Source organism: Topomyia yanbarensis, chromosome 3 (assembly GCF_030247195.1).
Source record: "Topomyia yanbarensis strain Yona2022 chromosome 3, ASM3024719v1, whole genome shotgun sequence".
NCBI lineage: Eukaryota > Metazoa > Arthropoda > Insecta > Diptera > Culicidae > Topomyia > Topomyia yanbarensis.
In genome coordinates, this window is record NC_080672.1 from 140,446,635 (window position 1) to 140,462,454 (window position 15,820).

Sequence of the window (15,820 nt, forward strand, 5' to 3'; positions counted from 1 at the left end):
AGTCTTTTAAGCACTTGCAAGTCGGTTACAGGAAAAGTATAGTAATGAAATTACAAAGAAAAGAGAAGAGATAGAAATATGACGTCCAAGAACAAATTATGAATCGTCTAAAAATCCAACTTTTGGATAATAGATATTGCTATAATCATACTTCATTATTTCGAGAAAATTAGCAAAAACCTCCTCAAAAACACTAACTTTTAACTACTTTACAGCTAAAAGGTAATTAAAACTAATTACTTAAAAGATATGAGAGCACCATTCAATAGGAAATTTTCTCACCTTTCGAATGGAACTGAAACATTTAAAATACAAAGAATACTTTTAAAGTTAGAGGTATTTTAAGACAAATAAGTTTTTTACACAAAAAGTTCAATAACTCTGTAACGGTTGAGATTTGATGGTATGTGTAGAACAATTTTTTTCTCCAAATATGGCAGTCTATCACCCCCCGAGAGATTCTTAACCATGAACCAAACACCCTGTATATACAATTATTGATGGTATTTGTCGCCTGTTTTGGTGAACTCCCTGAAAAGAAGGGCAATATTCTTTGGGATGTCTTTATTGTTCGGAGCATGAAACAGTTCTCGTATTCGTGAACAGCGAAAAATGGTATCAGCAAGAAAATGGTTAGGTTCAGAAAATTGATATTATGGAATAAACTACGAAGGTAGATTTTTTAAATTGTACCTTAGCTGGCAGCAAGGGAGAGATGCTCTTATGTTTATCGCATTGGTTGTGTAGGGTGATATATATATATATATATATATATATATATATATATATATATATATATATATATATATATATATATATATATATATATATATATATATATATATATATATATATATATATATATATATATATATATATATATATATATATATATATATATATATATATATATATATATATATATACATATATATATATATATATATATATATATATATATATATATATATATATATATATATATATATATATATATATATATATATATATATTAAAATTAAAATTAAAATTAATGGTTCTTTTTTCATCGGTTCATTATATTTTAACTCGCTAGTAGTATGGAAGCTGTCGTCGAAGCCCCTCGGCATCAATCGCATCTCACTAACAGCTACACTCTGAGTCGATAAACCGGTCGATCGATATCGGACAGCGAACCATAGTAAGGGGCAACCAATACATTTACCTTACAATAGCGAGTTGAAATTAAAGCTGGATGGCGAGTAGAAAAACGTGCTTAACAAATTTATATATATATATTTCTAAAATTTCTCACGGATTTAGTATGATTAGTAGAATTTCCAAGCATTTAAATCTAAGGTAGTATATATAAAACTTAAAACTAGTTTGCTTAAAATTAATCATGAATTCAGTTTAGATACTATTTAATCTTAACCTATAAGTACGGAAAGGGTGAACATTCATTAGTACGGTTGGATTACACAAGGTGAGAAATTATTCTATCTTAAAATAATAATAATTTTCATGCAAGTTACTATGTGATTAGGATTTAGTGAACAAGAAGAGTTCGCCAAGTGCCGGAACGAGCGAAAGACACGTATATGCACTAAACGTAAGAATCTAAATTTACATAACCTAACCTAAACATGCATTATATCTAAATTTATATGAACATGCAGGATTTTAAAGCGACAAAACTTCGCACGAATAAAGGTCGCTACGGATTCGGAAAATTATTTCTACAGTCTTTCTTGTTATCGCGATACGCAAATAACAAATCTTTAAAATCGTTTACCGAGGAAGGATGTCAGATCCGGGCACAGCTGTAGGCACCAATGCCGACAAAGGTAAGAGCTCAGCAAATAATTCAATCGCGCAAGAAGACCCCCCTCTGGACCACCACAAAGAGAAACCAAATAAAGAACTCCATCTCAAACCCAACGGTAATAAAAAGGTACCCTCCGTCAAAAGCAAAACGTCGCGAGCACGTGAGCAAAACGTTCTAGGCTCCCGTGAAAAGGTACCAGAAACGGCGGGTCATAGTTGTAGAACGTGCAGATCGGCAGACAACAGCCGTATGGTACAGTGCGATGGCTGTGATGGATGGCACCATTATGAATGCGTCGGTGTCGATGATCAGATAGAGAAGAAACCGTGGCGGTGCGTAATTTGTAAGAAGGTTCCGAAGAAACGGGTATCGAAGGTAAAAGTATCGGAGAAGAAGAAATTTCCCAAGGTCCAATCAGTAAAATCGGCGACGTCAAGGAAATCTTCTAGGATTGAACTAGAATTGCAGTTACGCAAGCTGGAAGCAGAGCGGACGCTACTGGAAGACAAGAAGAAGTTGATCGACAGGCAGTATAGTGTACTTCAACAGCTCGCGGAAATTGAAGAGGGTGTGGATAACGATAGCGATTCCGTTGATGGTGACTCCAAGGTGAAGGATTGGCTGCGGGAACAACACAAAGAAGATGGTACGGACTCAAGCGATGAGTACCCCGGTACTGAAGATGCGGAAGAGAGCATCAGTAGTTCGTCGGAGGAGGAAGCGGTGGATAATTCACGGGCCAACAGTCAGCACTTTAACCCAATACAACGTTCGACGCCCAAAATTGTCCCAAGAACCCGTCAGACGAAAGATACGCACAGCAACCGGTTGAACTGTGGCCTGACCCGCAATCAGCTTGCGGCTCGCCAGGTAGTTGCAAGAGACCTGCCCATATTCACTGGGAATCCAGAAGAGTGGCCTATCTTTTTGACGTAGGACTTACGTCTTTCTTTACTATACTGGGTGTCATTTCAAAATTTTCAAAACGGATGCGTTACGTACACTTTGAACTCTAATAACTTTTCTCCTACTAAAGGAATTACTAATTTTGTTTCATAAATCGAAAGGAAAACGTTCAACGCTTGCTATTGATACCTTGTTTGCTATGTAAAACTTGTTTAAAAAGTTCAAAAACTACTTTTAATGCGAATCAACATTAATGCTAAAACCTATAAATATGGGTGTCACAGTTTTTCTTAAAGCCAGACGTGTGTAAGCCACAGAGCAGAACACACGTACGTGTGCTGCTCAACGAGAAGCTGCATTTTGACCACCAACCAAATCATAGCTACTGCCTTATCGCTGCCAACCAAGAACAGTCGTCGCCCTGCGTGAAATTCATTGCTCTCAGAAGTGGACAGAGTTACTAATTCGCAAGCTGCTCTTCCAGTGCCTGGTCCGTGAGATTGCACAGAATTTCAAAACCTACTCTTCCGGAGCTCAGCCGTAATGGCCCTTTAAGAAGCCAGCGAGGCCTGCCTGGTTAGTTTGTTGGAAAATACCAATCTGTGCGCTATCCATGCCAAGCGAATAATCATCATGCCGAGCGGGAAACGGCGAAATGATATTCACAACAAACGGTCCTTATTAGGACCACAAAATCGTTCTCAGAAGAATTACAATTGAAATTTCCATTTCGTGCTTTGGAAAATAACTTCCCTCTTATCGGGTTAGTTATTTTCTATAATAATATCCGAAAAATGTGCGATAAAACCAATAAACTGACCAATTGGACGGAAGCAATAAAATACCTACAACAATTTGAGTCAGAAAAGTGATATTAACGGAAAAATGCTTCGATCGTTTCTAAGTGTTTGGCAGCTGAAGTTGCCGATTTGTTTTCCAACGTCAATTATTTGCGCTGTGCTGTACGGAACAGATTTTTGCGCGATGTGTTGGGAAATAATTAAAACAATTGTGTAGTAGATTCCGTAGATTTTACCGTAAATTTTGATAGAAATGATTTTGTAAAAGCATTAATTAGCCGTGCTTTGAATGGTGGTTTTTGCAAATCTTTCTAGAACATTAGTGAATGTGGAAACCCTGCTACTAAGCGAATGCCACGCCAAAAAGAATGATGAAAATATTTTCATTTGTCGCACAAAGGGATGGACTACCATCTGCACTAAGAAGTTTATAAAAGAGATCGCATTCCGACATACAATGCTCATTCGATGTGAGCTGCGAAAGGGGAATGTTCGTGTATGTACGCAGCAGAAGCGAATTCGGGCAAGGTTCGAATCGTTAGCAAGGATTCTCGTCTGGTATCACCAAACATAGTTATCTACAAACCGTTCTTTTTAGGATGAAAACATAATGGAGAAAGAATTGAATTAGAAAGTTCCATTTAATAACTTGCATTGAGTTTGCGCCTGTCAAGTCTGCTGTACTTTATCAATGACACATATAAACCAATGTTTATCGAATTAATCTACAATGCAAATCTTTCTAGAACATTAGTGAATGTGGCAACCCTGCTACTAAGCGAATGCCACGCCAAAACGAATGATGAAAATATTTTCATTTGTCGCACAAAGGGATGGACTACCATCTGCACTAAGAAGTTTATAAAAGAGATCGCATTCCGACATACAATGCTCATTCGATGTGAGCTGCGAAAGGGGAATGTTCGTGTATGTACGCAGTAGAAGCGAATTCGGGCAAGGTTCGAATCGTTAGCAAGGATTCTCGTCTGGTATCACCAAACATAGTTATCTACAAACCGTTCTTTTTAGGATGAAAACATAAAGGAGAAAGAATTGAATTAGAAAGTTCCATTTAATAACTTGCATTGAGTTTGCGCCTGTCAAGTCTGCTGTACTTTATCAATGACACATATAAACCAATGTTTATCGAATTAATCTACAATGCAAATCTTTCTAGAACATTAGTGAATGTGGCAACCCTGCTACTAAGCGAATGCCACGCCAAAACGAATGATGAAAATATTTTCATTTGTCGCACAAAGGGATGGACTACCATCTGCACTAAGAAGTTTATAAAAGAGATCGCATTCCGACATACAATGCTCATTCGATGTGAGCTGCGAAAGGGGAATGTTCGTGTATGTACGCAGTAGAAGCGAATTCGGGCAAGGTTCGAATCGTTAGCAAGGATTCTCGTCTGGTATCACCAAACATAGTTATCTACAAACCGTTCTTTTTAGGATGAAAACATAAAGGAGAAAGAATTGAATTAGAAAGTTCCATTTAATAACTTGAATTGAGTTTGCGCCTGTCAATTCTTGTATACATTTACCAGTGATTCATATAAGCAAATGTTTATCAAATTAATCTACAAACCCGAAGGTTTTTGCAAGTCCTAGAAAATCAGTGAATGTGGCAATCTCATTCGACATGAAATTTCCAGTAAACATTCATTCAAAAAGTGCATTGGCTCAAATTATCCATGAATGTCATATGATATGCCCAAGTTTAGTCCTACGTCAACACCGCGGTTACGTCCCTGGCATTACCCACTCCTAGTTTTTTCCACTTTCGAGAGCACGACTCAAATGTGCGGATACACCAACGACGAGAACATGATTCGCCTGAGAAACTGTCTAAAAGGTGACGCATTCGCTACTGTGAAGAGTTTTCTACTTCATCCATCGACAGTGACTAGAGCAATGGATGCTCTTAAGCTGAGATTTGGACAGCCGCGGTTCGTCATCCAGTCACTGAGGGAGAAAATTCTCGCCATGCCGCCGGTAAAGCCCGACTCAATCAACAAAATGATTGATTTCGCACTAGCGGTGCAAAACCTTGAAGCAACCATCGATGCGTGCGGTCAGAAAGAACTTTTGCGAGATTCGTCCTTGCTGATTGACTTGGTTGGAAAACTTCCGGCCTCAATGAAGTTGGAGTGGGCGAGATACACGCGATGCTTACGAAAGATCAGCTTAACCGGTTTCAGTAAATGGGTTTACGGCATGGCTGAGGATGCATGCTTGGTAGCTGAACCAGTCAGGAATCAGGATACGCAGCAAAACCATGAGCTACGCAGAAAGTCAAAGGCTTTCCTGAACACTCACGCCGAACAGCAGAGTTGGAGAAAAGAAGATACACTCGTGTCAGGCAGTAGCCTACCGAAGATGACGACTGCTTTAAAGAAAAAGGTGTACACTCATCAGTGTATAGTCTGCAAAGGAACTTGCGCTTCCTTTGCAAAGTGCAAGCGGTTCCTGGATCTATCCTATGATGGAAGGTGGGCAACAATCCGCGAAGCAAGAATTTGTCGGAAATGTTTGAAGCAGCACAAAGGGGGATGTGAATCAAAGGATTGCGGAGTGAACGGTTGCACCTACAAACATCACCCCCTGCTGCATAAGGAGCTGAATGCAGAGACGTCACCGATTGGGAGACCACAGCGTGAAGAACAGTCGTGTAACACTCATCAATCTGGTTCAAGTTCCGTTTTGTTCCGATATGTCCCGGTCGTAGTTTACGGTAGTGGGATCGTGATACACTGCTACGCCTTTCTGGATGATGGATCCTCGAAGACGTTTATGGACGAGGAACTGGCTAAGGAGCTAAATCTCTCTGGCGAACGCCACCCACTCTGTCTCAAATGGACTGGGGGTCTACATCGTTCAGAAGACGATTCGCGCAGCGTTCAATTCGATATTTCCGGATTAAAAGGGAAACGGTTCCATTTCGACGACGTTCGGACTGTGAAGGAACTACAACTACCATGTCAAACGCTTGACGTTAAACAACTGCAGGCTGAATACAATTACTTGCGAGGCGTTCCTGTGCAGTCCTACCGGGATGTTCGGCCACGGCTTCTGATAGGTGTTCAACACGCAAATGCCACGCTTGTAAGAAAGAGCCGCGAAGGCAAGGTTGGCGATCCAATTGCTATTAAAACTAATCTTGGCTGGGCGATCTACGGAGGTGCTCCAGTTCATCAACCTATGAGTTTGGTGCACTATACGTATCATGTTTCATGCTGTGATCATGAAACTGAAAACAATTCAGATACACATTTGAACCGCGCGATGAAAGAGTATTTCTCTTTGGAAAGCTTTGGCATCATGTCACCGGTCAAACAGGTCCGTTCTCTTGAAGATGAGCGTGCTATGAGCCTTCTGTGTGAGCGTACCCACTTTGACGGCGTCAGATATACAACGGGATTGCTATGGAGACACGAAGATGTGCAACTACCTGGCAACAAAGCGATGGCGCTTAAACGCTTCAACCTCCTTGAACGTCGTATGGAAAAAGATCCCGATCTAGCACGGATGATGAAGGAGAAGCTGACCGATTATCTGGCGAAGGGCTACGTACGTAAGCTGACTACCCAAGAATTGACAGAAAGTCACGAGCGTGTCTGGTATTTGCCTGTCTTCCCTGTAACTAATTCAAACAAACCAGGGAAGGTCAGACTAGTTTGGGATGCAGCGGCTACAACATGTGGAATATCACTGAACTCTGCATTGCTCGCTGGACCAGATTTGATGGAACCGCTGATACACGTCTTATACAGATTTCGCCAGAGCCGTTTTGCGATATGTGGTGACATACGCGAAATGTTTCACCAGGTGGCTATTCGCATTGAAGACCAACATTGTCAGCGCTTCTTTATGAGAGACGAGGCGGACCGTAACGAACCCAGCACCTACGTTATGCAGGTGATGACATTTGGTGCATCCTGCTCACCAACAACCGCGCAGTTTGTCAAAAATAGAAATGCAGAACGCTTTAGCAAACCGTATCCAGCTGCCACAAGAGCAATTATACGGTGCACATACGTCGATGATATGTTGAGCAGCACAGAAACGGAGCAGGAAGCTATCGATTTGGCGAAATCTGTCTGGTTCATTCACAATCAGGGCGGATTTGAAATCCGAAATTGGATGTCCAATTCACCAGTTGTCCTGAAAGCGCTTTGCGGTGATCAAAGTACTGAGAAGAGTCTTGACCTAACGTCAACCCTCGCTACCGAGAAGGTCCTTGGTATGTGGTGGTGCACAAAGACTGATTGCTTCACCTACAAGTTAAATAGGGCGAGGCTAAGAGAAGACTTGCTAGGAGGCAAGTGTTTTCCCACAAAACGCGAAGTGCTCCGGACCATGATGACAATCTACGATCCGTTGGGTTTAATTGCACATTATCTCATGTACCTAAAGGTCTTATTGCAGGAGATTTGGCGGACGGGTGTAAACTGGGATGAGAAGGTGAATCAAACGAGTTTCGACAAATGGCAGACATGGCTGAAGCTCCTCCCAGAGATCGAAAATCTGCAAATACCAAGGTGTTATCGACTTCGAATGTCAATCGAAGGACTTACAAGTGTTCAACTACACACCTTCGTTGATGCCAGCGAAAACGGCATGGCAGCTGTAGCATATCTCCGATTTGAAGCAAAGGGTACAGTAGAATGCTCGTTAGTTGCCGCAAAAACCCGTGTTGCTCCACTCAAGTACCTTACTATCCCTAGACTGGAGCTTCAAGCGTCACTTATGGGTGCCAGGTTAGCGCATTCTATCATCCAAGGACTCGATATTGATGTTTCTCAGTGTGTTTTTTGGACAGATTCAAGGAACGCTCTCTCGTGGATATGTGCAGATCACCGTAGGTATAGTCAGTTTGTGGCTGCTCGGGTCAGTGAGATTTTAGACCTGACAAACGCTTCTGACTGGAGATGGGTTCCCACTAAATCGAACGTGGCCGACGAAGGAACTAAATGGCAGCGACGCCCTTCGTTCACTAGTGAGAGTAGGTGGTTCCACGGACCTGAATTTCTTTGGAAGCAAGCAGAAGAGTGGCCAATTACGCCCGTTAGAACGGAGGAGACTGCTGAGGAATTGCGTGCCGCCGTTCACATTCATCACACAGCAGCAAAACCGGAGTTTCCAGTGAATAAGTTTCGTGATTGGAAAAGGTTAATCCGAACTACAGCGTATGTTTTCCGATTTCTTAATAATGTTCGACCGATGAAATTTTCTCGAATCTGCGACGGTTTGACTAGCGAGGAAATTCACGAAGCCGAAAACTTTCATATTCGTATTGCGCAGCAAACCAAATTTCATGAAGAGTTTTCGATTCTTCGTCGCAAAGGCGATAACGCCACGCTCCCTAAACGAAGCTCTCTGTTTAAATTGGTCCCATTCATCGATGAGCAAGGATTACTACGCATGAAAGGCAGAACGGGAGCATGCGAATACATCTCGCCAGATACCATCAATCCCATCATTCTTCCGCGCGACCACACGATAACATACTTAATTGTACGAAGCTACCACGACAAGTTTCACCATCACAATCATGAATCGGTCATCAACGAAGTCCGTCAGAGATTCTGCATCAGTCGATTGCGCCGAGTGTATGCCAAAGTAAGATCCGATTGCCAACGTTGTAAGTTGAGAGATACACGTCCGCGCGCTCCAGCAATGGCTGATCTTCCCCCGTGTAGGCTGGCCGCCTTCGTCCGTCCGTTTACTCACACAGGGATAGACTATTTCGGTCCGATGGAGGTGTCTATTGGGAGAAGGGTTGAGAAAAGGTGGGGGGTCCTTCTAACATGTCTCACAATACGCGCAATTCACATTGAATTAGCTAGCTCATTAACCACTAACTCGTGCATAATGGCCATTCGAAATTTCATTGCCCGTCGTGGAACTCCAGCTGTATTTTACAGCGACAGAGGCATCAACTTTATTGGCTCTGATCGTGAACTTAAGCAGTCGCTGAAGGCTATTGACCAAAACAAAATAGCTCAAGAATTTGTTAGTTCCAGCACTGTATGGCGTTTCAATCCTCCGGCAACTCCCCATATGGGGGGAAGTTGGGAAAGGCTCGTCCAGTCAGTAAAACGAACCTTATCGGAAATAAAACCATCTCCAAGACCAACCGACGAGGAACTTAAGAACGCGCTGATGGAAGTCGAAGCTATTATTAACGCACGTCCGCTTACACACGTAGCAGTCGAAGATGAAGCTGCTCCTGCGCTTACTCCAAATCATTGGCTGTTGGGAACATCCAATGGGTCGAAACCGTGGTCTCTACTGGATAGCAGCTCTATCGCTCTAAGACGAGGCTGGCATCAATCACAAGCATTCGCGAACCATTTCTGGAAAAGATGGCTTCGAGAGTACCTGCCGGAGATAACGAGACGTAGCAAGTGGCACCAGATGGTTCCGCCAATCAAGGAGGGGGACATAGTATTGATCGTTGATCCGGGGAGTCCGAGAAATTGTTGGCCAAAGGGGCGCGTTATTGGCACAGTCAACCGAGATGGCCAGGTACGTAAGGTAACGATTCGAACAGCGAACGGTGTTTACGAGAGGGCAGCTGTAAATGTCGCAGTACTTGATGTCGATGGGAAAGGAGTTAGCAAACTCGAGGACGGAGTCAGCGAACTGGGGGGGAGTGTCGTCGAAGCCCCTCGGCATCAATCGCATCTCACTAACAGCTACACTCTGAGTCGATAAACCGGTCGATCGATATCGGACAGCGAACCATAGTAAGGGGCAACCAATACATTTACCTTACAATAGCGAGTTGAAATTAAAGCTGGATGGCGAGTAGAAAAACGTGCTTAACAAATTTATATATATATATTTCTAAAATTTCTCACGGATTTAGTATGATTAGTAGAATTTCCAAGCATTTAAATCTAAGGTAGTATATATAAAACTTAAAACTAGTTTGCTTAAAATTAATCATGAATTCAGTTTAGATACTATTTAATCAACGATACGACTAGACACTGGAATTTCAAAACTGTATCGCAAATCTGACTACCCCTCAGTGACTCAGGTAACTGGTAATGTCAAATATGACTTTTCGTTAGAAAATGCATGAAACTACCAACACTGAAAAATCTGTTGTTATTTTTTCCAAATAACCTCTTGCATCCCTTGGTTACGCAGGGAAAAACAAATACACGACAACAATACAAATCTTGATTTTTAAAATATGTTATAATAGTCTGATTATTGCGCTAATGTTATTACTATTTTTAGCGATCAAGATACGACTCATGGACAATTCGCAGATCGGAACCAGTTTGCTGAACAACGTTCTCTTCGATAAAGTTCGTCTCCCCCCAGTAACGCTCCAATCTTTTGAAAGAAATGCTAAAAAGGTTTCACCACTAATGACAATTGCTACCTGGTTTTGCTGATGAAATTTTCTGACATCTTCCTAGTTAAACCCATTCCGAACCGGTTCGGAATTTTGAATGGAATCAGTATGGATTCCAACTCAATCGGTTTCGGAATCAGTCGTTGCATTTGAGTTAGAATCTATACTGACTCTATTCAGGAGTCCGAATCAAATTTCGAATGGTTTGACCGGGTTGGACAGCTTGAAAAATTCCTGCCAACACGCACCAGAGTCCTACTGATGATCGTAGTACCCTCACATTTGTGCCTGCATTAACTGGCTGTAGGTATCTGAAGCTGTGGTGTTGGAAATTAAAAACAGCTCCCTGGAGGTCGAGCCCATTTTTAAACGATTACCTGTGAGATTGATAAGGGTAACCTGGCGTCCCGGTACGTGATGTCAGACAGTTCGAGAATTTGATTGATGTTTATCTTCCAGATGCCACAAAGCTGCAAGTTTTATCTTCTACTTTCCCCGGTCATCGTTGTCCGCCCTCTCACCCCTGTGGTATACTTATGAAATATCACAAGTGTCCGAATTAAAAAGTGAGAAGAATATATTTTCAATCCTGTTGTGATGTAAATTCTTAAAGACTACACATACTACAATTTGGTATCCCTTATAGACAATATAATTTAAACAATATCAATAGTACAGCCTTTGTGAATCCTTCTTGATCATGATCTGCCTTCAGCGCCCCTCAAACAGACACATCACTGTTCAAAGACAACCGCATGCAGCGCTTCTTGTGTTTGCAGTACGATGCACCATCGCTGAATCGTTTCCGACAGATTTCACACTGAAATGGTTTCTCGCCTGTATGGGTCCTGCAACCAAAAAAAAAAAACTTCCTTTTCATTAACAACCCAACTACTATAAACTCTTTCTCACCGGCGATGTATGCTCAACTGATCCTTTCGCATAAAATCTTTCCGACATATATCGCACCGGTATTGATTCCCGCGGCTATGGGTGAGCACGTGCGTTCGCAGGGCGGATGCCGATTTGTACAATTTACTGTTGCAGATGGGACAGTCATACCTACGCTCTTCATTGTGATGATTTTCGACGTGGGTTTGCAGCCGGTGAATTGTCGCATTGCGCGCGCCGCAGTACATACAGGTGTACTTGTCCGTATGAATCTCTTTATGGAAACTCAGATGTTGCGTAGACAAAAAGGTTTTTGGACAAACCGGACACTACGTATGGATACGTTTCATTAGAGTGGTCCTGTCGAATATGTTCAATCAGTTCACTAGATTTTCTGTGAAGTCGCTTACAGAGCTTACAGATCAAGTGATACGGCTTAAACCGTACCGCTGGCAGAGATTTGTTTAAATTAACAATCTGGCGATGCTTGCAAAGACCGTGATAGTTTTTGAATTGTTCACTGCATTCCTCACAAACGTGAGGATTTAAACTTTCGTGCACCATTCTTACATGATTCTTAACATCAAGCGAACGACTAAAGTAGGTGTCACACAAGTCGCAAACGAAAGGTTTTTCTTGTGTGTGTAAAAGCATGTGTCGTTCCAAACTTGACTTAGCTGTGAAGGTCTTGTCGCATATGTTACAGGTAGGAATCCCCTGGCTGTTGTGTACCCTTCGTATGTGAAAGTTCAGTTTAGAGTTACACCTGAATGTTTTATCACAAATATTACAGCTTTTGAATATCGTCACTGGTGAACGAATTTTGGCATTATTTTCAATTCCATGAACTTTGTTTTCATGGACCTTCACCTGATTTGGGGAAGAAAATCCAAGCTGACAGACGCTACATTTGTTCGGTCGTTCCTTTGTTTCATGTCGACCCAGATGACGGTTATATGCGATAACCTGACGGAACTTGGAAAAACATTCTTTGCAATGGTATCCCACGTTTGTGGCATGTACTTCCGACAAATGTTGGAGTAACTCGTTTGCGTCTTCAAAAACAGTTACGCAGATATAACACTTTCTACCAACGACGGCTTTCAATTCAACCGATTTCGTCGAGTTTCTAAATCTGGTTATTATTTTAGGTGCGATTACTGCTGTATCCTTGAAAGGTGATCTAAGCAATGGTTCATCTGGAGGTAGTGTTAATTGTAACGACTGTTCGTTCTCAGCTTCTACGATACTACATAGTTCAGTTTCATCAATGAACGCATCTACGGACGGATGTTCTAAAACAATTTTACTGTGAATCTCCAGTGCCGAGGTTTGTGCAGTCGCTAACAACTTCGTAAAATCTTTCTCAGCTGCAAGAAACGCCGCCCAGATTGAATGTAATATTTCGGCACGAGCGATACATTCGCCGCATATCATCAAAAGGAGATCATCGTCCTTAAAGTGAATGTTCAATATTTCAAACACAATGGAAGGGACAATCTTTCCCTCCAGCATATTGCGTATGGCAATCATATTGGTACTGGGATGAAAGTTTAAGCACAACCGGCAGCTACCAACTTCCAGTAAATCACCGTTGCTATAATCGATTAAAAGGAACAATCACTCACTCGTAAAATTAATTTCAATCTACATACCAATGATAGAACAGTGTCGGTTTCTGGTACCAACAGTCTTCCGGTTGCGTGTCCTGTACGGTCGTAAAATGCTGCTCGCAGATCTCGTACTGAGACAGTTCCTGTTTATCACAAACTGCTACCGGCAGTCCAGTGCCGACCTATATTGCCTTGAGCCACCGTTCCGAAAGCAGGTCGTACCGCGGAAAAAGCTTAAACGTTCCATCCGTGGTTAAACAGGTAGGCACGGTACAGGGCATGATGAGATGTTTAAGATGTAACAATAATTATTATCTATCTTCTATTTGATTCAACACAAAGAAAAAACTCATTACGAGGGCGACACCCTCCTCCCCGTTGGAATTTTTTTTTCGTTTAATACCAGCAAAACTCGCTGAACCGAAACAAACAAAACATGGTTGCTACACAGCAACCGAAAATCAGCTAAACAAAGAAGTGTTGCTGAAGAAATTATTTTGTTGTGCGCATCGAGGGGTGACTCAATATACTGGTAACTGGAGGTAAATCGCTCGAGACACTTTTTCTAAGGCATGTTGCATTGAATGTCTAGTCGTGTCGTTGATTTAATCTTAACCTATAAGTACGGAAAGGGTGAACATTCATTAGTACGGTTGGATTACACAAGGTGAGAAATTATTCTATCTTAAAATAATAATAATTTTCATGCAAGTTACTATGTGATTAGGATTTAGTGAACAAGAAGAGTTCGCCAAGTGCCGGAACGAGCGAAAGACACGTATATGCACTAAACGTAAGAATCTAAATTTACATAACCTAACCTAAACATGCATTATATCTAAATTTATATGAACATGCAGGATTTTAAAGCGACAAAACTTCGCACGAATAAAGGTCGCTACGGATTCGGAAAATTATTTCTACAGTCTTTCTTGTTATCGCGATACGCAAATAACAGAAGCTATTGCTGAATTAAGGTTTGGATCCGAGACAGAGTAGGTTTGCACTAATCCCCACAAAGTTCATACAAAAATGACGGTATCGAACAAATCTACCCTGAAACGGATCCAAAAATGGCAACAGCATAAAACAACAGCGTAACATGTCATGGATAGTGGAAACGGTACAAAAAACTGGAGAACTGCATCTCTGGCATGGGCAGGTTGTATCTGGTCTTTTAATGTATGCCGGTTATCATTTCCAGGCGTCACATTACTCTGAAATTGAGAGTGTCCTTTAGAGGAAAGTAATAAGTTGGAGTTTAAATTACCTAGATTGTTGACCATTTCCGGGAAAACGTTTCACCGAGCTTGATATAATTTTTTATTTTCGGATTTTTTAGGCGTTTGAAGGTTTGTTTTCTTTCCTGTTACGGATTGTCGATTGCTATAGGATACGCATGTCAACATTGAGAAAATCGAAATAGTGTTGCGCTATAAATTCATTTTTCGTCATATCCTAGGGGTCGCTCAATGTACTGGTAACTGGTAGTACATTTCTCGTACCATTTTTCTTCGGAATTTTCCTTGAAGTTTCAGGTCGTGTCGTTGGTTGAACTCCGGAATGAAATGATTTAGAATTCCAAGTCATGATCCGGGTGTTTCCCAGTAAAGTTCAGCCGGAAATGAGCCGGATTCCGGCTGGCTCCAGTTAGTATTCAAGCTCCAGTGACACAACCTATTCTAACTAGAATCGTTTGTATCACTGGAGCCGGAATACTAACTGGAACCAGCTGGAATTCTGACTCATTTCTGGCTGAACTTTACTGGGTTTTAATGAAATATTGCACTCATAAATTGAGTATCATTCTACCCAAACTCTGAGAAATTTCAACTCAATTTTTGGCTTTTTTGTCTACTCAAAAATTGGGTAAGCTTCTGCTCATAATATGAGTAATAATCGCTCAATTTTTGGTTTTGTTAAAGTTCTACTGAACCCAAAATTTGAGTAATGTTCAACTCAAAGTCTGAGTAATAATCACTCAATTTTTGGTTTTATTAAAGTTGTACTGAACTCAAAATTTGAGTAATTTTCAACTCAAAATCTGAGTAATAGTGACGCACTTTTAGGTTTAGTGTGGATTATATTGTACTCAAAAACCGAGTAATAATTACTCAGTTTTTGGTTCAGGCAGGCTTGCTCAAATTTGAGTAACTCTGCAATTACTCAATTTAAGGGTTGTTCCACTTTATCTGGAAATGGGTGGGATTAAACTCAATTTTGAGTTACTTTTTACGAGCGTGTAAAAGCCAACTGTCAAAATCCACTTTGAATAGAAATTCCGGACAAACCGTTACACGTAAATCACAGATGTTGGTAGTAAATGAAAGAGAAAAGTTTTCTCTTTCATAAACTGTTGTGAACTGTGTTCGACTAGTAACGGTTTGTCTGGAATTTCCATTCAAAGTGGATTTTGACAG

The 15,820-nt window shown here is 41.2% G+C and overlaps 3 protein-coding genes across 3 annotated transcripts; 2 read left to right on the top strand and 1 right to left on the bottom strand.

The window, feature by feature from the left end:
* The first annotated feature begins 1,783 nt into the window (after positions 1 to 1,783).
* On the top strand, positions 1,784 to 2,743 carry LOC131687249 (uncharacterized). The gene has a single exon (XM_058971322.1). The coding sequence runs from the start codon at positions 1,784 to 1,786 to the stop codon at positions 2,741 to 2,743; it is 960 nt and encodes a 319-aa protein (XP_058827305.1).
* Positions 2,744 to 5,435: 2,692 nt separating this feature from the next.
* LOC131687250 (uncharacterized) lies at positions 5,436 to 9,307 on the top strand. Its single transcript, XM_058971323.1, has 2 exons — positions 5,436 to 9,143; positions 9,224 to 9,307. Exons 1-2 carry the CDS (start codon positions 5,436 to 5,438, stop codon positions 9,305 to 9,307), a joined length of 3,792 nt encoding a protein of 1,263 aa, XP_058827306.1.
* A 2,147-nt stretch (positions 9,308 to 11,454) lies between these two features.
* On the bottom strand, positions 11,455 to 15,718 carry LOC131691611 (zinc finger protein 665-like). Its single transcript, XM_058978146.1, has 3 exons — positions 13,443 to 15,718; positions 11,809 to 13,384; positions 11,455 to 11,744 (listed from the first exon to the last, which is right to left on the bottom strand). Exon 2 carries the CDS (start codon positions 13,318 to 13,320, stop codon positions 12,064 to 12,066), a length of 1,257 nt encoding a protein of 418 aa, XP_058834129.1. The 5' UTR covers positions 13,321 to 13,384; positions 13,443 to 15,718; the 3' UTR covers positions 11,455 to 11,744; positions 11,809 to 12,063.
* Between the last annotated feature and the right edge of the window lie 102 nt (positions 15,719 to 15,820).

Excerpts from the sequence above, each read along its gene's own strand:
- LOC131691611 (XM_058978146.1), bottom strand. The coding sequence starts at position 13,320 with ATGATTGCCATACGCAATATGCTGGAGGGAAAGATTGTCCCTTCCATT.
- LOC131687250 (XM_058971323.1), top strand. The coding sequence starts at position 5,436 with ATGGATGCTCTTAAGCTGAGATTTGGACAGCCGCGGTTCGTCATCCAG. Across the intron at positions 9,144-9,223 it reads TGCGCCGAGTGTATGCCAAA|GCTGGCCGCCTTCGTCCGTC; the intron begins GTAAGATCCGAT and ends TCCCCCGTGTAG.
- LOC131687249 (XM_058971322.1), top strand. The coding sequence starts at position 1,784 with ATGTCAGATCCGGGCACAGCTGTAGGCACCAATGCCGACAAAGGTAAG.